General features: G+C 46.4%; 1 protein-coding gene across 1 annotated transcript in view; it reads right to left on the bottom strand.

Annotated features, from left to right (window-relative positions):
* The window catches only part of Rhpn2 (rhophilin Rho GTPase binding protein 2), a 68,914-nt gene extending 44,889 nt beyond the window's left edge, over window positions 1-24,025 (bottom strand). Inside the window, exon 1 of the mRNA XM_008839461.2 lies at window positions 23,871-24,025. Within this exon, the coding sequence (XP_008837683.1) occupies window positions 23,871-23,939 (69 nt within the window). The 5' untranslated portion in view covers window positions 23,940-24,025. The remainder of the gene's footprint in view (window positions 1-23,870) is intronic.

Raw genomic sequence — 24,025 nt, 5'->3', positions numbered from 1 at the left:
ACACACACACACACACACGCACACACACGCACACACGCACACACGCACACATGCACACACGCACACACATACACACACACGAATATAAATAAAATTTTTTAAAGATGATGTTTACTAGAACAGAAATGTTTAGCAAAAATAAGTTTTCCTCGGGGCTGGAAAATGGTTCAGTTGTTGAGAGCATAGGACCCAGGTTTAGTTCCCAACACCCACATGGCAGCTAACAACCATCTGTAACTCCAGTTCCAGGGGATCTGATGCTCTCTTCTGGCCTCCCTGGGCATTGTATGACACTGATACACATATATATGTATATATACAGGCAAAACATTCAAACATATAAAACTTTTTAAAATTGTTTAACCTGGGCATGGTGGTACACACCTTTAGTCCTAACACTTGGGAGGCAGAGCCTCTCTATGAATTCAAGCCCAGACTGGTCTGCATAGTGAGTTCCAGGCCAGTTGGGACTACAGGGAGACCCTGTCTCAAAAGATTTTTTTTTTAAATTGTTTAAATCTTTAAAAAATAAGTTTTTTGGGGGGGGCTGGCAAGATGGCTCAGCAGTTAAGAGTACTGACTGCTCTTGCAGAGGACCCGGGTTCGATTCCCAGCACCCACACAGCAGCTGCAAACTGTCCTTAACTCCAGTTCCAGGGGTATCCAAAGCCCTTTTCTGACCTCTGTGGCATTGCACAACATGGATGCACTCACACATGTAGGCAATACACATAAAATAAAAATAATAAATTTTTTTTTTAAAGTTTTTTAGCCAGGCGTGGTGGCGCACACCTTTAATCTCAGCACTTGGGAGGCCGAGGCAGGTGGATCTCTGTGAGTTCAAGGCCAGCCTGGTTAGTTCCAGGACAGCTGGGGCTACAGGGAGACCCTGTCTCAAAGAGACCAAAAAACAAAAACAAAAACAATGCAGTCTCTGTCCAACTTAGCCCATTGGATTATTGGGAGCTTACCAAAAAGACACCCTCTGCCTAGCACAGGCCAAATCTCTAGAATCCTGGAGGGAAGCAGGTGTTCATGAGAAATCACTGTCTGTTCCCTTCATCTGAGCATGGTGTGCAAACCTTATTAGTCAGAAAATGCTAGGAACACTCCAAGAGCCAGGCTCCCAGACTCTAGCCTACCAGCAGTCCTTGCTAAGAGCTGCCTGGGGCCTGCTATGTGACCCCAAACTATACAGCCATACGAAGCTTGCTGTGCCTTCGATATGCAATCAAGAAATTGCCATTTAGTGTACAATGCTCCTCAAAGACAGAATTAAAAACTGAGATGTGGTGATGGACACCTGTAATCCCAGGAGGCTCAGGAAGGAGGACTGCACAAGGTCCAGGCCAGCTTGGGTTACAGAGCAAGACCCTGTCTCAAAACCAAAAATGAAAAATAGACAAGGAGGACAAGATGGTTCAGGGGGTAAAGGCACCTGCCGCCCAGAGTGACAACTTGAGTTCCATCCCTGGGACCCACGGATGAGAACCAGTCCCTGAGTGTGGTCCTCTGACTTCCACATGTGAGCCTGGTGTGTGCGCACACACAAATTAAAAAGACTCCATAATATTGCATTTTTAAAGAATTTGTAATTTCCTTACAGTGGAACCATTAGATTATTTCTAAGTTTCTTCTTTTAAAAAGTTTTTAACAGTGCTGGGAATTTAACCCAGGCAGGGCCTCGCATATGCTAGTCAAGTGTTCTACCACTGAGCTACAAGCCCAGCCCATACATTCAATGAAAATGAATGTATTTTCATTTGGTGTACATACATGCACAAGCACTTTTATAAATCTTGAATTTTTTCTCTAAGATACATTTCCAGGGCAGAGTTATAGTTTAAAATCTCTTTAAAGCTATCTGACAACTGGGGCTGAAGAGATGGCTCAACGGTTAAGAACACTGGCTGTTCTTGCAGAAGACCCAGGTTTGAATCCCAGCACCCACATGGCAGCTAACAACTGTCGGTAACTCCAGTCCCAGGGGATCCCACAGCCTCTTCTGACCTCTGCAGGCATTGCACGACATGGGTGCACTTACCTACATGCAGGCAATACATGCATACACATAAAATAAAAATAATAAATTAAAAGAATTTTTTTTTTTAAAGCTATCTGACAACTAGAAAGAAAAGCACACAAACTTACCCTTATGAGCCTCCCTGCTCTCTGTTATTGGTGTAAATCTCCCTTTCCTTTTTAGTAACAGCTGCATGAAGAAAACAATTTACATACCATACAATTCACCCTTTTAGGATAAAGAAACTGATGGAATGTTGGAATGGAATACTATTCAGCCATAACAAAGTAAATTCTGCCATTTGCCACTACTTAGATAATAGAGGACATTCTCAGTGAAATAGGTCAAACATAGAAAGAAAAAACACTGTATGATCTCATGGATGTAGAATCCCCCTCCAACACACACACATACACACATACACACACACACACACACACACACACACAAGCCTCATTCATATACAGAATAAAGAATGGTAGGTTGCAGAGGAAGAGGAAACAGGGAGAGGTAGGGTGGAGAATATAAAATTGCCAATAGGAAGGATGGAAAAGTCTAGAAAAGCTAAAGTGCAACATGATGGTTACAGATAAGATTATATTGTATCTGAAATTCCTGAGAAATGAGTTTTTAGTTGCTCTTACCACAAACAAATAATAACTGTACAATCAATCATAGCTACAGTTCATTTGTGTCACAGTAACATTTTACTGTCTCATGTATCTGATAACATCAAGTCACTAAACTTAAACATACACAATGTAATTTATTTCTAGAAGTTAACCCGATTGACCAGCTGTGTGGAATTTATCTGTAATCTCAGCACTCCAAGGCTGAGGTAGGAGGGTCATAAATTCCAGAATCAGGGCTACACACTGAAACCTTGTTTCAAACAAAAGGGGGAGGGGTGGGTGCTGGAGAGATGGTTGCTCAGTGATTAAGAGAACTGGCTGCTCTTGCAGAGGTCCTGGGTTCAGTTCCCAGGACCCACATGGCAGCAAACAACTATCTGTAACACCCTCTTCTGGCTCCATGGGCACTGCATGCACATGGTGCACTTACACACATACAGGTAAAACACTCATACATAAAAAATTTAAAAACAGAGCAAAACAAAACAAAAATACCCACCCATTTAAAGCACTCCAGGGCCTAGAAACAGAGCTTGGCGCTCAGGGGTGGAGTACATGCGAAGCTAGTTCCTGGCCTGGTTTCAATCTTCCAAAATGAATAAATAAAGCAGAGTGCACAATTGAGAGGTGCACAGCATATTCACAACAATGTGTGGCATCACCTCTTTCTGATTCAGAGCATTTTCAGAATCTCAAAGGGAAACAGCATCTGTAGCCCTGGTAGCCCTGCATTCCCTGCACCGTCCTCTCTCCCCAGCTGTGTTAGATCTGTATAGACTTGCTCATCCAGGACTTTTTTTTTTTTGTCTTTTTGAGACAGGGTCTCCCTGTAGCCCCAGCTGTCCTGGAACTCACTATGTAGACCAGGCTGGCCTCAAACTCACAAAGATCCACCTGACTCTGCCTCCCAAGTGCTGGGACTAAAGGCGTGCACCACCACACCTGGCCCCATTCAGGACATTTTTAAAAATTTTTTATTTTATGTATATGACTGTATTGCCTGCATGCATGTAAATGCACCCATATTGTGCAATGCCCACAGAGGTCAGAAGACCATGTTGGGTCCCCTGGAACTGGAGTTATCAATGGTTCTTAGCCACCATGTGGGTGGTGGAAATCAAACCCGGGTCCTCTGCAAGAATATCAGTGCTCTTAACCACCGAGTCATCTCTCCATCCCCAGGACATTTCATATAAACAGAACGACACAGCATGTGGCCTTTTGTGTCTGTCTTCTTTCCTACTTCTTCCCTCTTTGTGTGTGTGTGGTTGTGTGTGTGTGCAGCTAGCTATACACACCCATTTATGTGAACAACAGAGGATACCCTCGGGTGTTGTTCCCAGGTGCTAGCTATCCACCTTTCTTCTGAGATCAGGTCTTTCACTGGCCAGGTAAGCTGGGCTGTCTCGTCAGAGACCCCAGGAATCCACCTGTCTCTGTTTCCCCAACACAGGGATACCAAGTACACACCACCATGCCTAACATTTTTTTTTACTTTATGTGGGTTCTGGGGATCAAATTCAGGTCCTCTAAAGCAAGCATTTTATGCACTGAACTATCTCTCCAACCCCTCTTTCTCTGTACTTTTGTTGTTATTGTTATTTGAAAGGATCTAATCGTGCAGCCCAGGCTAGCCTTCAGTTTGCAGTCCTCCTACTTAAGCGTCCTAAATTCAGGGATAACAGACAAGGCTAGCATAGTATTGTCAAGGCTCATCTACATGATAGCATGGGCCACCAATTCATTCTTCATCTCTGAAGAATATTTCCTTACACAAGCATATGACATGTGTTGATCCATTCACTAGTTGCTAGACACTTGAGGTGATTTCATTTTTGCTGTTATAAATAAGATGGCCCATGGTTATGATCTCAGAACTTAGAAAATGAAGGCAGGAGAATCAGGAATTCAAGGCCAGCCTCAGCTACACAGCAAGTCTGAGAACAGCCTGGGTTACATGAGCCCCTATGTTAAACAAACAAACAAACAAAAAAAAACGTTAAGAAAATGTGAATAAGGAGCTGGAGAGATGGGCCTGGGTTCAAATCCCAGCACCCACATGGCCGCTAACAACCATCCATAGCACCAGTTCCAGGGGATCCAATGCCTTCTTCTGACCTCTGTGGGCATTGCACAGCATTGATGTACTTAAACATATGTAGACAAACACTCCTACACATAAAATAAAAATAATAAATAAAATATTTTTTTAAAAAAGAAAATGTGAATAAGAAAGCCTCAAAGCATAATATAGGGGGACCCTGCTGCTAAGGTTGTAGTCCTCCATGTCCAGATAGCTCTAAGGGGCTTGGTGCTATATGGAGGACTCCCTTTCTCAGCGGGGGCTTCCTGCTCTCTGCCCGACTTACCTGGAAAGTGCCTCCAAGTATGGATGCTTGACCTTATTCAGAACATGACCTTTGGCATAGTTACCTGCAATAAAACTGCCCCCAGGTTTTTTTATATGATAATTAGGCACTGCCGTATAGTCAGACGATCCCCCTATCACATGAAGATAAAGCATACTATGAGCACCTATCAGCTGAAGCTTTGGCTGCTGCCTCCACACTATATTTTCCCTGACCCCCACTGAATAAACGGAGCTGTATCACTGAATCTGCCTCCCCGGAAAGTCTTTTCCGTCGTGCTCACTGGCCGTCCTGACCCCGTTCGTCACTTTTGCACCCTCCAGGGGAGGGAGAGACCCACAGCATAACATTTCCTTCTAACCCTCTAATCCAAAGGTCACTGAATCTGGGGTCCTGAGCAGGTTGGGCTGTAGCTAAACTGTTCCCTCCCTGGAATCCAGGCCATGGGTGGGGCTTAGGCCAAGGAGGGGGAAGTTCATATAGTTTATTTGGAGGGGCAGGGTTGAAAGGATGGTAAGAACAACTAAAATCTCAATTCCCAAAATTTATACAAGATTTTATATGAATAGATATCCTTGCTTTTCTTGGAGATATAAATATGTATTAGTGGGGTTATATACCTATTAGTCATATGGCTAATTCTACATTTAACCATTTGAGAAACTACCAGATCATTTTTTAACATCATTAGACTATTTTACATTCACATTAGCAAGTGTCCTACTGCTAAGTCACATTCCAGCCCCTCACTGGGGGATTCTAGGCAGGTGCTCTACCACTGAGCCACACCCCCAGCCCCTCACTGGGGGATTCTAAGCAGGTGCTCTACCGCTGAACCATGCTCCCAGTCTCTCACTGGGGGATTCTAGGCAGGTGCTCTACCACTGAGCCACACCCCAGCCCCTCACTGGGGGATTCTAGGCAGGTACTCTACCATTGAGTCACACTCCCAGACTATCACTGGGGGATTCTAGGCAGGTGCTCTACCACTGAGCTACACCCCCAGCCCCTCACTGGGGGATTCTAGGCAGGTGCTCTACCACTGAGCCACACCCCAGGCCCTCACTGGGGGATTCTAGGCAAGGGCTCTACCACTGAGCCACACCCCCCAGCCCCTCACTGGTAGATTTAGTCAAGCACTCCGTTGCTGATTTATATCTCCAGACCTCCTTTTTTATTATAGGCACCCTAATGTAAGTGGTGTCTCATCAGGATTCAACACTTTTTCATTGGCTTGGGCTAGGGATATGACTCAGTGACAGAGTGCTTATCTACCTTGTGCAAGGCCTAAGGTTCAATCCCAGCACTGCCCACCCACTCCCTAAAGCAAAAATCACTCTGGGGGCTGGAGAGATGGTTCAGTAGTTAAGAGCACTTAAGACCTGGGCTCAATTCCCAGTACCCACATGTATCTAACAACCGTCTATAACTCCAGTTACAGGGGATCCAACACCCTCTTCTGGCTCCTAGGGGCACTGCACAACACAGGTGCATTTACATGCATGCAGGCATAATACTGATAAAATAAATAATTTTAGCCGGGCGTGGTGGTGCATGCCTTTAATCCCAGCACTCAAGAGGCAGAGGAAGGTGGATATGTCACTTCAATGCCAGCCTGGTCTGCATAGTGAGTTCCAAGCCACCTGGAGCCACAGGGAGACCCTGTCTCAAAAAGACCAATAAATAAATAAGTGAATAAATAAACAAACAAATATTTTTAAAAATCACTCTGGTCATTGTGGAGGCTATATTAGGGGCCTTAGACCCTAAGAATCCTTTCCTCTGCCAGACATGGCAGTGCACAGCTTTAATCTCAGCACCGGGGAAGGAAAAGAGGGCGGATCTCCGACTTTGAGGCCAGTGTGGTCTGCATAATGAGTTCCAGTCCAGCTGAGGCTACAGGGAAATCTTTTCTCAAAAATAAATAAATAAATAAAATAAAAATAATTCTTTCCTTCTGTCATACCCTTGGTCGGTTCCTTGGATGTGAAATCTGGTCCAGAGAAAGTCAGAAGTCTTTTCATGGGCTTGTAGCAGTTTGTAGAACATTTTGGAGAATCATTGATTTGGATCCTTTACCCATTTTGAAACTCAGCTATCTTTATTTGCTGAGTTCAAAAGGTTTTTTTTTAAGCTTGGTTTTTTTAGACAGGGTCTCCCTGTGTAGCCCAGGGCAGCTTCCAATTTACAGCAATCCTCTGGCCTTAGCTTCCTGAGTACTGGCATTTCAGGTATGCATCATCACACCCAGCTTCTCATCATTTATTATTATTGATATTGTTGTTGGGGGGTTGTGGGCACATGGGCTTTGTGGCATGCATGTAGAGGTCAAAGGACAACTTGGGGAAGTCATTCTCGTTTTCTACCAAATGGGAAAGAACTCACATCATCAGATTGGGTGGCAAGTGCCTTTACCTACTGAGCCATCTCACCTGCCCCAGCTAGGGAGGCAAAGGCAGGCAGATTGCTATGAGTTCAAAGCCAGCCTGGTCTACATAGTAAGTTCCAGGCCAGCTGGGGCTACAGGGAGAACCTGTCGAAAGAAAGAGGAAAGAAGGGAGGAAGGGAGGGAGGGAGGGAGGGAAGGAGGGAAGGAAGAGAAAGGAGAAAAAGGAGGGAGAGAGAGAAGAAAGAGAGAAAGGTTATGTGTAATAGTGATGTGTTTGTGTGTCAAGTTGACAAGGGTCAGTTGTGCTGGATAGCTTTAGTAATCAACTTGACACACCTGGGAAGAGGGACCCTCAATTGGAGAATTACTTCTATTGGATTGGCCTGTGAGTGTATCAGTGAGGCATGTTCTTGATTGTTGTGTGATGTGGGAGGGCTCAGCTCACGGTGGGCAGTGCCACCCCAAGTAGGTGGTCCTGGGTTGTACGAAAAAGCAGACTGGTCACAGGCCAGAGGAGCAAGGCAGTAAGCAGCATTCCTCCATGGTTTGTGCTTGTTTCTGCCACCAGGTTCCTGCTTGAGTTCCTGCCCTGACTTCTCTTGATAAAAGACTGTACTGTAAGCTGAAAACCATTTCCTTCTCAAGTTGGTTTTGGTCACGTTATCTCAGCAATAGAAAGCAAACTAGAACATAGCGTTTCCTCTATAAAATCTAAGATCAATAAACAAGTTTTACCACGCCTTTAATCCCAGCAGATGCAGGTGGCTGTCTGTGAGATCAAGGCCAGCCTGGTCTACATAGTGAGTTCCAGGCCAGTTGGAGCTATAGGGAGACCCTGTCTCAAAAAGACCAAATAATAAATAAACCTAATGAGTTGCCTTCCCAACCCCAGACAGGTAGTGTCTGAGTAGACCAAATTCCTTGGTGAATTTATCTAATGGACCTGCCCTCTATGACTCCCTGGGAGTGTCCTGGTAGGAAGTAGTCCCAGATGAGGCTGTCTTTTCTCTACAGCTGTTTCTCTACAATTTCAGAGACCTAACACCTAACTGCCTCCTCTTCCTCCTCTTTTCCCTCTCCCTGACAGCCACACCCATGGAGTGGGTTATCTATAGCCAACCACCTCAGGGACCCAGAATCAGTGGCCTTTGGTTTCTCATTCTCCTTCCAGAAGGTGACCACCATCCTCCAACATGCAATCTCCACCCTCCCACTCTGCCAAGTTTTCTATCTCATAAGGATACTTTTCCTCTAAACTCAAAACGTAGGGATATTCCCAATCTGAGTTGGAATGGATATTAAAGTGAGCATTTTTTAATTTGAACCACTAACTTCTGATTTAAACTCAAAATCAGAAAATGGTTCCCAGCACCTACTAGAGGCTGAGTTCAAGGCCAGCCTAGACTGCATAGTAAGTTTGAGGCCAGTCTAGGTTACATAGGGAGACCCCACCTCCAAAAGAAAAAGAAATAAGGAGTTGGGGGTGCTAGCGAGATGGCTCAGCAGTTGAGTGCGTACTGCTCTCACAGAGGACTGGAGTTCAGTTCCCAGCACCATCAGGTAGCTCACAACCGCCTGTAACTCCAGCTCCAAGGAATCCAACACCTTTGGCCTCTATGGACACTGAATTCACTCAGACATGCGCACACATGTGTGCACATGTTCACAGGCTTAAAGTAGAGGCAGGATGATCAGAATTTCAAGGCCAGTCTTGGCTACATGAGACCAGGGGTGGAGGTGTCTTATTTTTCCCATTTTTTATAGTAAAAATGTTTTTAATGTTTAGCTGATTTAATAGTAGAGGACTGAAATAATTCATTTTCTTTTCTACTTCTGAAAATTACTATGGAGGGATGGTTCAACTTTGCCTCAGAATGCTATGGTTCACCAATGCTATTTGATTTAAAAAGAAGCTTTAACTACTAAGTCCTTTATATACATTCTCACAACTCAGATAAGCAGCCATTCCAGCTTTCAGATAACTTTTTCCTGGTCCTACACCGTACCCAACTTCTGGAATCACTACGCCCTAAGCAACCCACAGATTTAGGGTCCAGTTTCTAGATAAGGCACAGGAATGCAGAGGATTAAAAGACTGCGTTACTGCTCTAAAAACTACATTACTTCTTACTGACAGGTAGGAATGCTGGGCTCTGCTGGAATTGACAGAAACCACCCACCCAGCTGCTTGGAAAGTTCCCAGAGAGGTAAATGTGGGCAAGACCAACAGAAATCACCAGGGGCCCAGCTATCCAAGAGCCCTACTGGGTGTTGGGGAGTTTCTTTTCCAGAAGAACCCACCACACATTTCTCCTCCCTGGTCTTATCTTTTGTGTTTGTGTGTTGCTAGGGATTGAACTCAGGGCCCTGCACATACCAGACAAGTACCATTAAGCTACACCCAGTCCTAAAATCTGGTCAAGTTAGCAAGCTTTTTATTTATTTACCGAAACTTAGGGGTTCATGCATGCCAGGCAAGCAAACCTTCTGGTCTTGTCTGATAGCAAGCAGTCCCTCGCCCTGAACAAACAGCTTACAAGGAGCTCTTGCAATTCAGTACCTTATTACTTAACCAAGGGAATAGTTATCACACCAGCTTGGCCCAGAACCCAGGGCACCAACGGAGGTGACTTGTTAAGACTTTGAGAGTCACTACTGAGGAAGTCCTAGTGGGTGCCAGGTGAAGTGGTGCAGGCCTTATAAGCACAGTGCTTTGGAGGCTGAAGCAAGAGGATGTGTGCAAGGCCAGCCTGAGCTCAAAAACTAAAAAGGCCTCTGAAGTGAGTCTCTTCCTACTTTTTTTTTCTGTGATAGAAACACTGACTAAACCAACTTAGAGAGGAAAGGGTTTTGGTTTTCAGTTTTTTTTGTTGTTGTTGTTGTTTTTTTAAATCTTATATCTCTCAGGTCACACAGTTCATCACTCAGGGCAGGAACCTGGAGCATAGACCATGGAGGAATGCTGCTTTCTGGCTTGCTCCTTGGGTCTGTGCTCAGTTTGCTTTCTTATTAAACTCAGGACCACCTGCCCAGCAGTGGCACCATCCACAGTAGGTTGAACCCTCCCACATCATTCAACAATCAAAAAAATGCCCCACAGACATGGTCACAGGCCAAGTCAATGAAGGAAATTCCTCTCTTCAAGTTCTCTGTATCCAGGAGTATCAAGTTGATGACTGAAACTATTCAGCAGTCTCCTACACAGGTTCTAGTCCGTTCCTTTAGTATGATTGGATTTGGACATTTCAGTCACTCTCAAAGCATGAAATGGGGGCTGGAGAATTGGCTCAACAGTTAAGAGCACTTGCTGCTCTTGCAGAGGACCAAGGTTCAGTTCCCAGCACCCATATCAGACAACTCACAACCACATGTAACTCCAGCTCCAGGGGATCCAACACCCTCCTCTGGCCTCTGCAGGTATTATACTCACATGTACAAACCCACCTATAAACATGTACAAATAATTAAAAATAAAAATAAAAGCTGGGCATTAAGGAGCATACCTTTAATCCTGGCACTCAGGAGTCAGAGACAGGCAAACTGTTGTTGAGTTCAAGGCCAGCCTGGTCTACATACTAAGTTCCAGGTCAGCCAGGACTCCATAGTGAGACTCTGTCTCAAAAATACTAAATAAATAAATTTTGAAAAACTAAAAAACAAAAATAAATATAAGGGCAGTGAGACAGCTAACATCCAAGAAAAGTAAATTCTGAATAAATCAAATGCTCAGTGTCACTGCTAGCTTTTTTTTTGGGCGGGGGATCTTTTTGAGACAGGGTCTCCCTGTAGCCCCAGCTGGCCTGGAACTCACAGAGATTTGCCTGACTCTGCCTCCCAAGTGCTGGGGCTAAAGGCGTGCCCCCGCCATGCCCAGCATCATTGCTAGCTTTAAGGCCACCTTCCAGGTGCCAGACACCTACATGGATGCTGGTACAGCATCCTGGATCCTACAGTTGTGAGACAAAGAGGTCAGTGAGTAGCTGGAGCCCCTCCTGGAAGCATGGAGTGGAGTGCAACTTCAGCTGTGCCCTCCCTGCCCCTCTAAGTGAGGCTGCAGCAGCAGAGCTGGGGGCGGGGATGCTCGGGCAGCTCACCTGCTAACCCCAGGCACCCTTCCCCGTGTGCTTTCTGTCTGAGGGTTGCCCAGCATCACCCCATTTTGTCTGGAGTAACACTCCTGACTTCACAGCCCAGGATTGTTCCCCCTTGTGCTGGATAGCTTTAGTGTCAACTTGACACACCTGGGTTGAGGGAGCCTTAATTGGGGAATTTCCTCTATTGGACTGGCCTATGGCCATGTCTGAGGGGCATCTTCTTGATGAGTGCTGTGGGAGGGCCCAGCCCACTGTGGGTGGTGCCACCCCTGGGCAGGTGGGCCTGTGTTGCATAAGAAAGCAGGCTGAGCAGGGGCCAGGGAAGCAAGTCAGTAAGCAGCGTTCCTCCATGGCCTGTGCTCCAGCTCCTGCTTCCAGGTTCCTGCCTCGAGTTCCTACCTTGGGCTCCCTGATGAACTGGGACCTGGGAGATGTAAGCTGAACAAACCCTTTCCTCCCCAAGTTGGTATTGTCAGAGTATTTTGTCACAGCAATGGAGAAACAAACTAAGATACCCCTATTCTTCTACCTCCTGTCTAAGAGGAAACATAACTGATCCATGCCTGGACAGTTGGAATATCAGGTCCCTGGTACTGAGACTGGATGGGAAAAGCATGTGACAGTCAGGCTCAATCAGAGCTTATGAACAAGAGGCCCTGGGTGTGGGTGGTGCGCATACCACCAGAGGGAAAGGCAGGAAGAAAGCAAGGTATTACATACTGAGACCATAGCTCCAAAGAGGGGGCCTCTTTGGCCTTGAACTTCGGAGGGTGTATAAAACTGGGCAGATGCAGTAGGGGAAGTATCTCTCTAGAAATGGAACCTAGCTAGGGGGAGCAAACCAGAGGAACAGCTTTAATGACAACATCTGAACCTTGATCAAGGCAGAGGGAAAGCCAAGCCATTCCTCTAGACTTCCCAGTTACAGGAACCAGCTCATCACCTTCCTTACCTAAACTGTCTTTTGGGTCTTGGGTTTTTTTTGTTCTTGTTTTTCTTCTTTTGAGACAGGTCTCACTAAGTAGTCGTGACTGACTAGGAACTCATTCTGTAGATCAGTCTGGCCTTGAATTCAGCACAGAGTGCTAGGATTAAGGGCATGCACCACCACACTCACCCAGCCTTTTGAATTGAAGCTTAATTTCCATATAATAAAATATATAGATTTTTAAATACAGGGTCCAATGCATCTGGACAAATGTATACCTGTACAATCACCATGCTACTTAAAATCAGGTTCATACATAGGCGCTCATGTGCCTCGGCACTTGTGTGGCAGTCAGAGGACAGTTTTGGAGAATTGTTCTCTCCTACCATATGTGTTCTGGGGGATCAAACTCAGGTCATTAGGCTTGGCAGCAAGTGCCTTTAACCACTTGAGCCATCTCACTGTAACGCTTTGATTTCTATCATCCTAGATTTCTGTCTGCTCTTAAACTATGTAAACAGAATCAATATATATCTTTATTTTTGCCCCAAAACATGTTTTGAGATTTAATCATGATGCTTCATTCATCAATTTTTGCTCCTTTTTTATCCTTAAGTAAAATTCCACTGCAGGGTGCCAAGTGTGGTGGTGTACATCTGTTGATTCCAGCACTCAGGAAGATGAGGCAGGAGGATCACGAATTCAAGGCCAGGTTGGACTTGCAAGACCTAGCTTCTAAATCAATCAATCAATCATCAATCAATCTACTGTAGAGATAGACCTCGGGATTTTCATCTGCCTAAGTTGATTTGGACTGGAATGCCTGGCACATGTAATTTTAAAAGTCCCAAAGAGAGGCTGGAGAAACAGCTTGGCGGTTAAGAACACTGGTTGTTCTTGCAGAAGACCCGGGTTCGAATCCCAGCACCCACATGGCAGCTAACAACTGTCTGTGACTCCAATTCCGAGGATCTGACAGCCTCTTCTGTCTTCCGTGGGCACTGCACAACATGGGTGCAATACACGCATACACATGAAATAATAATAAATAAAAATATTTTAATAAATAAAATATTTTTTAAAACCCCAAATAAAACGCGCTTAGCCTACAGGCTCTTTTTCATCTGTGCATGCCCTTAGGTTGTTCGCTTATAAAACTATATTTTAAAACAATGCAAAAAATGGAGGGGCTTGATTTGGAAGAGACTCTGGTGGAGGCTGACAGTGACTAGGTTACCTAGAAAGGTACAAGTCCTCCACTCCTTGCTGGGCCAGGCACCTGCCTCTGTTCTGCTCCAGGAACCAGGACTTTTCTTCCACCCACATGGCCAAAGATAAAACACAATCATATTCCATGTTTCTGGCAAAGTACAAGTTTGTGACATGGCAGTGGGTAGTAAAACAGTGCAGGGTGACAGACAGAGCAGGGCTGGGGCAGCTGCAGGCCAGAGACCCTTGCACAGCACAGCAGGGCAGGTGTGTTTCCTTGCTTCTCCAAGGATATTTTTCTTTGCCTTTCCTGGTTGCGCAATCCTTTACTCAACCACCACTCTGGAAAATAGAACTGTTTGTTTCTGAGTTTGCCAGAGCTGTCAGTCACAAAGCATTGAAATAGCACACGATACTCTGCAGTACACCCATGCCTCGTTTCACTTCTTGCCACGCTGGACACTGGATGGTAAGAATCTAGATTTCTATGCCTAAAATAGATAAATGAAGGAAGGGTGCTCAGGCCTGTGATCCAAGCATTTGGAAGGCTGAATCTGGAAGGGTTTGACGTGAGACTGGGCTACACAGCAAGACCCTGACTCAGATAGATAGATAGATAGATGATAGATAGATAGATAGATAGATAGATAGATAGATAGATAGATAGATAGATAGATAGATAATATAGGAATTCAGTTTTATAATTAGTCTAGTTGTCTAGGATATCTGCCAGGTGGAGGCCCAGTTGTCTCCTTCCAGCATCCCAATCCATTCCCATAGGGGCTGATGGGGCAGTGCTGGCACATTCAGATCTCTGTGAGATGAGGCAAGCCTGGGCTACATAGTAAGTTCCAGGGCAGCTAGGACTACAGGAAAACCATCGCAAAAAGATGAGAGAGAGAGGAGAGAGAGGACGGGAGAGAGGAGGGAGGGAGGGAGGACATTTAAAAACTCCCCAAAAAACTTAGGGGCTGGAGAGATGGCTCGGTGGTTAAGAGCACTGTCTGCTCTTACAGAGGACCAGGTTCTGTTCCCAGAACCCTCATGGTAGCTAACAACCATCCATAACTCCAGTTCAGGGGATCCAATGCCCTCTTTCAGCCTCTGTGGGCATTGCACACACAGGTGCACTTATATACATACAGGCAAAACACTCACACATATAAAATAAATAAATAAAATGTTTGAAAAAGACTCAAAACTTAGTCATAGATTTTTAACTGGAGGCTCCTTTGAGTTTGAGAAACCTACATTAATATCTACTGTATGCCAATCACAATAATTTTCTTTTTTTCTTTTATTTGAGACAAGGTCTCATGTAGCCAGGCTGGCCTCGAACTCCTTATGCAGCCAAGGCAAATCAAACTCCTGATCCTGCTGCCTCTGCCTCCGAAGTGCTAGAATCATAGGTGTGCATCACCATGCACAACCAGCCAATCACTGTAACTGTTCAACACGCTGAATCACAAAGGTCTTACTTCACATCCCACTATGCCTAAAATCAGCAAAATTTCCACAAAACAAACATATTTCCAGAAGCACCCTATGCCCTGCTTATTCTTTTTTCTTTTTAGGCTTTTGAGACAGGGTCTTTCCCTGTAGCCCCAGCTGACCTGGAACTCACTATGTAGACCAGGCTGGCCTTGACCTCATAGAGATCCACCTGCCTCTGCCTCCTAGTGCTGGGACTAAAGGTATGTGCCACTGTGCCCTGCATGTCCTGCTTATTCCAAGAAACAAGACTGACACACCACATAAACAGTTCATATCTAAACAGTATGGATGTGTGGAGCATGGGGGGCTGTATTTGGATTGACCTTGAACTTGTACATTGCTGTGATTGCCTTCTCAACAATACTTATGTTACCTGTGAAATGTAACTGTGTGGGAAAAAAAATTAACTACCTCTGAAGAGGTACCTGGGATTTTTCCAAAGGCTTAGGGCCCTAGTGAACTCCAATCTCTCGGTGGAAAAGTCAGGACCCATACCATTTACCACCTTTTCTCTCTATCCTGGTGCTGCAGAAAGCCCTCCCTCCCAGCAGACACCCCTCTGCCCACTCTGCCAGGCACAGTCCTGTGGCTGAGAGGCACCTACAGTTCCACTGTGCTTTGCGGCCACTTCCAATGCAGCCTTTGTGTTAGGAGACTGTCATACTTGAGCCACAGGAGGAAGTGTTGATCCAGAGAAAACCGATGCCCAGTAGCATCAGGTGGTGTTTTGGTCACTATCCAAATAGCCCCAGGAAACAAGGGACATTTACAGTGTTACAGCTCATCACACTGACTCTCCTCTGAGTCACCCTGAAAATTCTGTTTCTGCCAGGGACTCCTCCTGGCCAGACTCCCATAGCAGGAGGAGTGCCACACAGGCCCTTTGGGCTGTTGGTGAGCACCCCTGCGGCTGCAACTCTCACCAAGGTCATGGTCAACCTACATCCAGCCTTTACACTTATATTAACAGTTGGGGACAGTACCCCCGGGTTGTTATTGTCTTTTAGTCTTTCTGTGGCTTTAATTGGCTTTTTCTGTTTGGGCTGTGAGTCTAAATAGCCTCAGAGACAATACTAATATCCTAGAAAACTGAAGCTCCTGATCCTCTAGGATCCATGAAGCCCATCAGATAGCTTCACCAGTCAGAGACAAGATGATCACAAGTTCAGGGACTACCAGGGATACAGAGAGTTGAAGGCCATCTGGGAAACTTAACTTCCCAAAATAAGAAGTCAGAGCCCAGCATGGTGGTGCACACCTTTAATCCCAGCACTCAGGAGGCAGAGGCAGGCAGATCTCTGTGAGTTCAAGGCCAGCCTGGTCTACATAGTAAGTTCCAGGACAGCTGGAGCTACAAGGAGACCCTGTCTCCAAAAAAAAAAAAAAAGTCAAAAGAAAACATACAGCTCAGCAGTAAAGCAACTGCCTGTTAGCATGGAGTCCTGGATTCAATCCCCAGCATTAAAAAATAATTAAAAAATTTAAAAATAAAATAAAATACTTTCCCATAGCTGTATACCCATACATGTCTAAAGCGAAATTAGAAATTAGATCACGCTGGCACCCAGGAAGAATGAGAGAAGTCTCTGAATTTAAAAGAAAAAGAAAGGATTCTCCTCTATCCTTCTCTGTTGGAGTCCTCGGGAAGCCCAGAGTAAACAGGGGCCATAAACCAGGACACAATGAACCTTGGGGCCCAGTTCAGCCAGCAGGTTTAGTGAACAACAAACAAGCACTCCTAGAGCTCTTGAGTAAAAACAATGGAGCCAAATTCATTTCAGGACACTGTTCCCTGGGGATGAAGAGGCAGAGATAACAAGTGACAAAGCACCACTGTGTCTGACAACCTCCTTGCACACAGGGCCAAGACCTCCCATTTACAGCCTTTCTACAGTCCTGGGGAAAGGTTTTCTCTAGGCTTTTTCCCCATGTGTGTGGATTTTGTTTTGTTTTCATCTGGAACAGGTTTTCCTAGAGATTTCAGAACTACAGCCTCTGGGAAGAAGGGGCCCCAAGAGAAGGGATCTGCTAGAAGCACAGGCTGAAAATTTACATTGCTCTGCAGTTAACTACAGGTCTGAACACACTTTCTTCTAAGACTTTCAACAGAGAGTACATAAAAATCTGGGGAAGGGGAGGGATAGCTGTACTGGTTCTCCTGTTTTTTTAAAGGAAATCTTAAAATATAAAAACAAACCAAAAAAAAAAAAAGAACGTAATAATCTTCTAGAACTGCGCTTCAATTCAGTGACAGCATAATTTAGTGAGAAGGAAAAAAAAAAAAGAGCCCAGTGAGAAGCCAGAGAAAGAAAAATATGACATTGTAACAGAAAGCTTTCTTTTTTTTCTTGTTAGATATGCCAGCAAGTAGGGTTAACCTGTGTCCTCTGTCTGCACAGCGTGGTCTCTCACACAACCCCAAGGAGGCCCTGATTTACAAGAGAACCCCTTCCCTGTTATCTTTCACACTTAGGATGCACAGCCGGCTAGCTTAGGGACTTGGACAATTGGGTTTCATTTTGTGTGCAAGTCACACAAAACCAGTCCGAGCCCTGTGAACCACCCCACTGCTCACTCTATGAACAGCAAAGAAGCTGACTCCTTCTGAAGCATGGCTTGAGCTAGGTGAATGTACAAAGCCTCAGTTCCCAGCCCTGCTCAGCACCCCAGAAAATGAAGCTTGCCTGCCTTAAACTGTAGGGTCCAGGAGTTGGGGCTATAGCATGGTGGTACAGCACCTGTCTAGTTTGCTCAAGACTCTAGGCTTATTTTCCAGCAAGAAGTCAGGTTCTAACATGTCCACAAGCCAGGGTCAGGCACAGCACAGTCACTTCCATACGTGATCTTTTTTTTTTTTTTTTTTTGGTCTTTTTGAGACAGGGTCTCCCTGTAGCCCCAGCTGTCCAAGAACTCACTATGTAGACCAGGCTGGCCTTGAACTCAAAGATCCGCCTGCCTCTGCCTCCCAAGTGCTGGGACTAAAGGGCGTGCACCACCACGCCCGGCCCCATATGTGATTTTTAAAGGAATGGAGCAGAATGACATTTAAATACAAGAGGAAGGGAAGGAAGTTATGAAGTCTGCCTTGAAATGAATTTAATCCTGCAAGAGCATGCAAACTAAGACAGGGTAGGGAAATCTGACCTGAGGGCTACTGACTATATTTCTAGTTGGGGGGTGCCTAATGCCCTTGGTTGTTAGCTCAGCCTCCCAATGATTCCAACCTCTCCTCCCCTCTGACTGTAGACATTGTTCCTCAGCATGCTGAGTCTCCAAGAGTCCAACCTGACTACTTCATTTTCAGCTTTTTTGTTTGTATTTTGAGACAGGGTTTTGCTATGTAGCCCTGGCTGACATGGAACTCAGGACAGATGGATGGATGGACAGACAGATGGATGGACAGACGGATGGATGGATGGATAGATGGAGGCCAGTCTGGCCTTAAACTTGCTGCAGTCCTCTAGCTGCCACCTCCAGAGTGCTGGAATCACAGATGTGTACTCCCACACCTAGCTTCTTTTTTTTTAAATCAGCAAGTTATCAAAGTTTATCTTAGAAAGCAAAATATAAAGTAAATCCACCCTCCAGAATTTGAGGGGAGGGCAGGACCTACAAAACCTGGTAGCATGAGGCTGGAGGGTTCACTCAGCAGTTAAGAGCACTGGCTGCTCTAACAGAGAACCTGGGTTTGATTCCCAGCACCCACATGGCAGCTAACAACCATCCTAACTCCAGTTCCAGAGGATCTGACAACCTCTCCTGACCTCCGCAGGCACTGCATGACACAGGTGTACTTATACCCATGCAGACAACACACTCATACACAAAAAAATAAAAATAAAGAAAAAAAAATTTTCTTAAATATTTTATTATTTTCATTTTATGTGTATGAGTGTATTGTCTGCATGTATGTGAGTGCACCCATGTCGTGCAATGCCACGGAGGTCAGAAGAGGGCTTTGGATTCCCCTGGAACTGGAGTTAAGGACAGTACATAGCTGCCATGTGGGTGCTGGGAATTGAAACCGGGTCCTCTGCAAGAGCAATCAGTGCTCTTAACCACTGAGCCATCTCTCCAGCCCCAAAGAAAATATTTTTTAAAAGCCTGGTAGCAACAACTCCATTTTTATTTTCTTTCAGGTGACTTCCAGTTTTGTTTTGTTTTGTTTTTAGTATTTTATTATCTTTATTTTTTATTTTTTGGTCTTTTTGAGACAGGGTCTCTCTGTAGCCCCAGCTGTCCTGGAACTCACTATATAGACCAGGCTGGCCTTGAACTCACAGAAATCCACCTGCCTCTGCCTCCCAAGTGCTGGGTTTAAAGGCGTGTGCCACCACACTCGGCCTTATTTTTATTTTTTTATGTGTATGAGTGTAGTGCCTGCATGTATGTGAGTGCACCCTTGTCATGCAATGCCACAGAGGTCAGAAGAGGGCTTTGGATTCCCCTGGAACTGGAGTTAAGGATGGTTCATAGCCGCCATGTGGGTGCTGGGAATTGAGCCCGGGTCCTCTGCAAGAACAGTCAGTGATCTTTACGGCTGAGCCATCTCTCCAGCCCCATGCTTCCAGTTCTTAAAGCTCTTTAGGAAGCTGCAGTAGAGCACTTGCCTGGCAGGCACAGGCCCTGCGGGCTGTAAATATAAGAACAAATTTTAAACAGGGTAAGGTAGCCCACATCAGTAATCCCAGCACTTGGGAGGTAGAGACTCACAAGAAGCAAGAATTCAAACCCTCAAAAACGAAGAAGGGAAAAGAAAAATAAGGCTCTAGACATCCTCATTCTAAAGGATGGTATGCTTGTTTTATGGTTGTTTTATGGTTGTTTTATGTCCCCCCACCCCCAACAGAGCTGAAGACTGAACTCAGAGCCTTGCACTTGTTAGGCAAGCCCTCTATTGCTGAGCTAAATCCCCAACCCCTGCAATCCCTAAAAAGCATTTGGAAGTGAGAATTGTAGCTCAGTGGTAGAGTATGTACTAAGCATGCAAGAAGTCCCAGATTCCAACCCTGTATGATAAAAATAAAAAGATTAAAAAGTATATATACTCAAGGAGCTGGGGATGTAGCTCAGTGATAGAGCCTAACATGTAGACGGCTCTGAGTTCCATGCCCAGCATCACACACACACACACACACACACACACACGGCTGACAAAGGGTGATTGCAGGTATAAGGTCAGCCTGGCCTACACAGTGGAACCTTGTCCATACATACATATATCAAAACAAGCTTGCTTTCTGTCCTCTCTGCCTCATCTCCCTCCAGCACCTCCCGTCTTCAGCAACCCTGGTCACACTGGCTTTTGTTCCCACCCTGCAACCACTTACTTTCTACTAACCCCTTAAAAGGCTAATCTAGAACTCTCCAGCATTCTTGTCTCACCTGTCTGCTAAAGACTTGCCTCTCTCCATGTCCTTGGCACTGCCACCCTCCTGCTGGCCTCCCATCTCCTTCCTACCCCTTAAGTTTATTATTCCTTTCTGTTCCAGGCCCCTTAGCATCCCAAATGCCTCCTACTTGGATGACTCCCAAAGCCACATCTCCAGACAGCAGGTGGCACATTGCTGGGTCCATCCCATCATCTCAACCTCCCCTCTGGCATCCCTGGCATCCCCACCTTTAGTCTGGACCCATGGTCTGAGTTAGGGGTACAAGCTGGTGGGAAGGGGGGACAAGGGTACGTGCCCATAACATTTGATTCATCTACTTTTGTAAAGATTTTTTTTTTTTAATTTTGTGTGTGGGTATTATGTCTGCATGTGTGTAAGTGCACCTGTGTTATGTCATGCAATGCCTGAGGTCAGAAGGCGGCATCAGAGTCCCCTGGAACTGGAGTTACAGACGGTTAGCCGTCATGTGGGTGCTGGGAATCAAACCCAGGTCCTCTGTTAGAACAGTCAGTGCTCTTAACCGCCGAGTCATCTCTTTAGCTCCAAGATTTTATTATTTTGAATTATGTGTATGTCAGAAGGTACATGAGTGCAGGTGGCCTCAGAACCCAGAGACATCAGATCCCCCAAAGCTAGTTACAGGCAGTTGTGAGCCACCTCATGTGGGTGCTGAGAACCCACCTCAGTTCCTCTAGAAGAGCAGTAAGCACCCTTAACATTTGAGCCATCTCTCCAGCCCCATCATCTATTCATTTTTGTAGTGCTGGGGCTAGAACCCAGGTCTGTGTGCATGTTAGGCAAGTACTCTACCACTGAGCTACAACCCCAACTGGACACAGCACTGTATACTAACTACAGCCAACACTGCCTGTATCAAGAGTAGAGAGGGCCAGGTGTGGTGGCACACACCTTTAATCCCAGAGGCAGGCATATCTCTTTGAGATAGAGGTCAGCCTGGTCTACATAGCAAGTTCAGGCCAGCTAGGGCTATCTCAAAAAAGAGTAAGGACAGCAAAGATGATAGAGATTACAGGGTCTAAATCCCCAACTCCTTCCTGCATGGTGTCACTTTACCTCTCTAACACTAGTGACCACCCAGCTGCCAAAAAATGGTTTTTCTGGTACAAATTTCACAAGACTGAACTGGATAAAATATTTCCATAGATTCCCAAAGTTCTCTGGTTCCTTAGGATGTGTAACCTTGAACTGCCTGGTTCCACTTTGTAGATTTACACTCTGAGGGTTCCAAGCACCCACACCTCTGTGCCTTTGCCCAGGCTGTTACCTTCCACTGAAGTGTTCTTCCTCCCTTTCTTCACTTATGTAGCACCCACCTTTCATTCACAGAGTATTTATATTAGGTCACATTGGCTCAGGTCACAGATCAAGAAAAATTCTACCAACACCTTTTATTAGGACAGGTGTGGGACTGGTGTGACTTAACTCAGACACAACACAATGATGGTTACAAGGTTTCGTTTTCAAATGGGTGTTTCTCATTGTAAAGCAGTGATTCATTGTATTCTGCTCTCATCCAGCATCAGAGAAACTGCATCGAAAAATCATCCAGGGAGATAGACAGTTGGCTCAGTGATTTAGAGCACTTGCTGCTCTTGCAGAGGACCTGGGTTTAGTTCCCAGCATTCCCAACGGGAGAGGATCCAATATCCTTTTCTGGACTCCGAGGGCATGGGCACCCACACACACACATACGCATAAAATAAAAGAATCTTTAAAACACCCAACCTCCAAGCCTGTTTCCTTACCGCTCTCTCTCTTTCCCATGCATGTTCTCCCTGAGACTCACAGCCCTGGAGGGGTCTCAAAGGAAAACCTGTTCTAGAAGGCTGAGGGCCTCGAGAGTGTGCTCCATCCTCACTGACTCTCCCTGAATTTTCCCCCAGATGCTGCCATAGGTTCACAAAGCCACCTGTTCAGAGGACAAACAATTCGCTGGAAGACAGAAAGCAATTTTGTGGAGGTGGCAGTCAGGCCCTGAGGCGATGGGGCCCTAGGTTGGACATCTCAAAGATTCCCAGGCCAAACCTCCTCCAGTGATTCTGGCTTGTGATCCTCTGGCCCAAATGCCACACATAATTAGAAGTTATAATCCTGTAATTCCATGATGACATCTTTCAATTTAAATATACTTTAAAACTTTTTTTTTAATCCTAAAAGCAACTCAAAAATCTGCCCACTCCATCCCCACCTGTCTCCAGATTCCCCCGTGTACTATACCACCAGTGAGCAAAAACCCTAAGTAGTCAGTGCCCACGGGAGGGGGCGACTGCCAAGACCATTTGCGAAGTGGATGGCTAGGCTCTGAACAATTAAGAATTGATTGCTCTGTGGGAAGCAGTTTCACTTCCCCATTCGCGTTTACCCGCTGTGCCTTAGATCGTATCAGTTAAAAAAAAAAAAAATCTACGACAATCTCTCAACCCACATGTGATCCTTGGCTAAACCCCAAAGGCTATTTTTAGAATCACTAGGGACCTGAAAGGTGAGGGGCGTGTCACTGAGATTCGCACCTCCAAAGCGTCTTTGTAAGCCAGCTCCAGCAGCGGTTGGGTATCCCTGCGCCCCTGTGGGCTCCAGCTGGGGTCGCTTTTGAGCGATGGAGCTACTCGAGAAATACCTCGAGGGCGACAAGTAGGCGGGTGAGTTGCCGGGGAGCGCCAGAGCGTGCCAAGAGCCCGGAGCCCAGCCCAGTCCGCCTCATCTCTCGGACAACCAGATACAGATAAATCCTCTCGGGCGAAGGGGCGAGATGGCGGTGCTCTGGAACTCCGGGGAGACCCGGGGACAAATGAGGGAGGCGCTCCCGAGGCGCGCTTCCAGCAGCCTCCCTCTCTAACCCGAGACGTCGAAGGGACAGAACACGGAGAGTATTTAGGAGGCGAAAGGAGAAAGCCAGTGAGCCCCGGGGCAGTCGTTTCTATCTCCACCTGTGCCGGGGCCAAGTGCCCTGGGGAAAACTGGGCTCCGGGCGTAGCACCAAGACGCCGAGCGCGACAGCGCGGCTAGGAGCTGGTTCTTTCCCGGTGGATGCCTGCCTGGCGGTGAGACTAGTACAGCTCCAGGCTCCCACCTGCGCCGGGCGGGCCCATGCACCTGCGCTCCCCAGCCTGGCTGCACCTGCTCCGGCCGCCCGGCACGCCGCGGTCCCTTCCCGCTCTCCCTCCCCTTCCCTCGGTACCGCCCGCACCCGCCCAGCGCGCCCCCTCCCCGCCCCCCGGCCTGGCCCACCCCTGCCACGCGCCCCCCTCAGGAGGTTCACAGTTTACGGGGACCGAGGTCCGGGACCTGGAGACTCGCCGCCAGCGCGGAGCGGCTCACCTTCCGAAAGTAGCCGTCGCTCTCTTTCTCCAGAGGCTGGCGGGCCGCGGGAAGCAGCGCATCAGTCATATTGACCGGGCGAGCGTGGAGAGTAGACTGAGGCGCAGTGGCAGCCGAGGGCCCCAGAGGGCGCAGGGACCCGCCCTCGCCCCGCC

Source organism: Nannospalax galili, unplaced genomic scaffold (genome assembly GCF_000622305.1).
Source record: "Nannospalax galili isolate Female #2095 unplaced genomic scaffold, S.galili_v1.0 scaffold159, whole genome shotgun sequence".
Taxonomy (NCBI): Eukaryota; Metazoa; Chordata; class Mammalia; order Rodentia; family Spalacidae; genus Nannospalax; species Nannospalax galili.
Note: the sequence above shows the minus strand (reverse complement) of the source record. Positions and strands in the feature narration are given on the sequence as shown.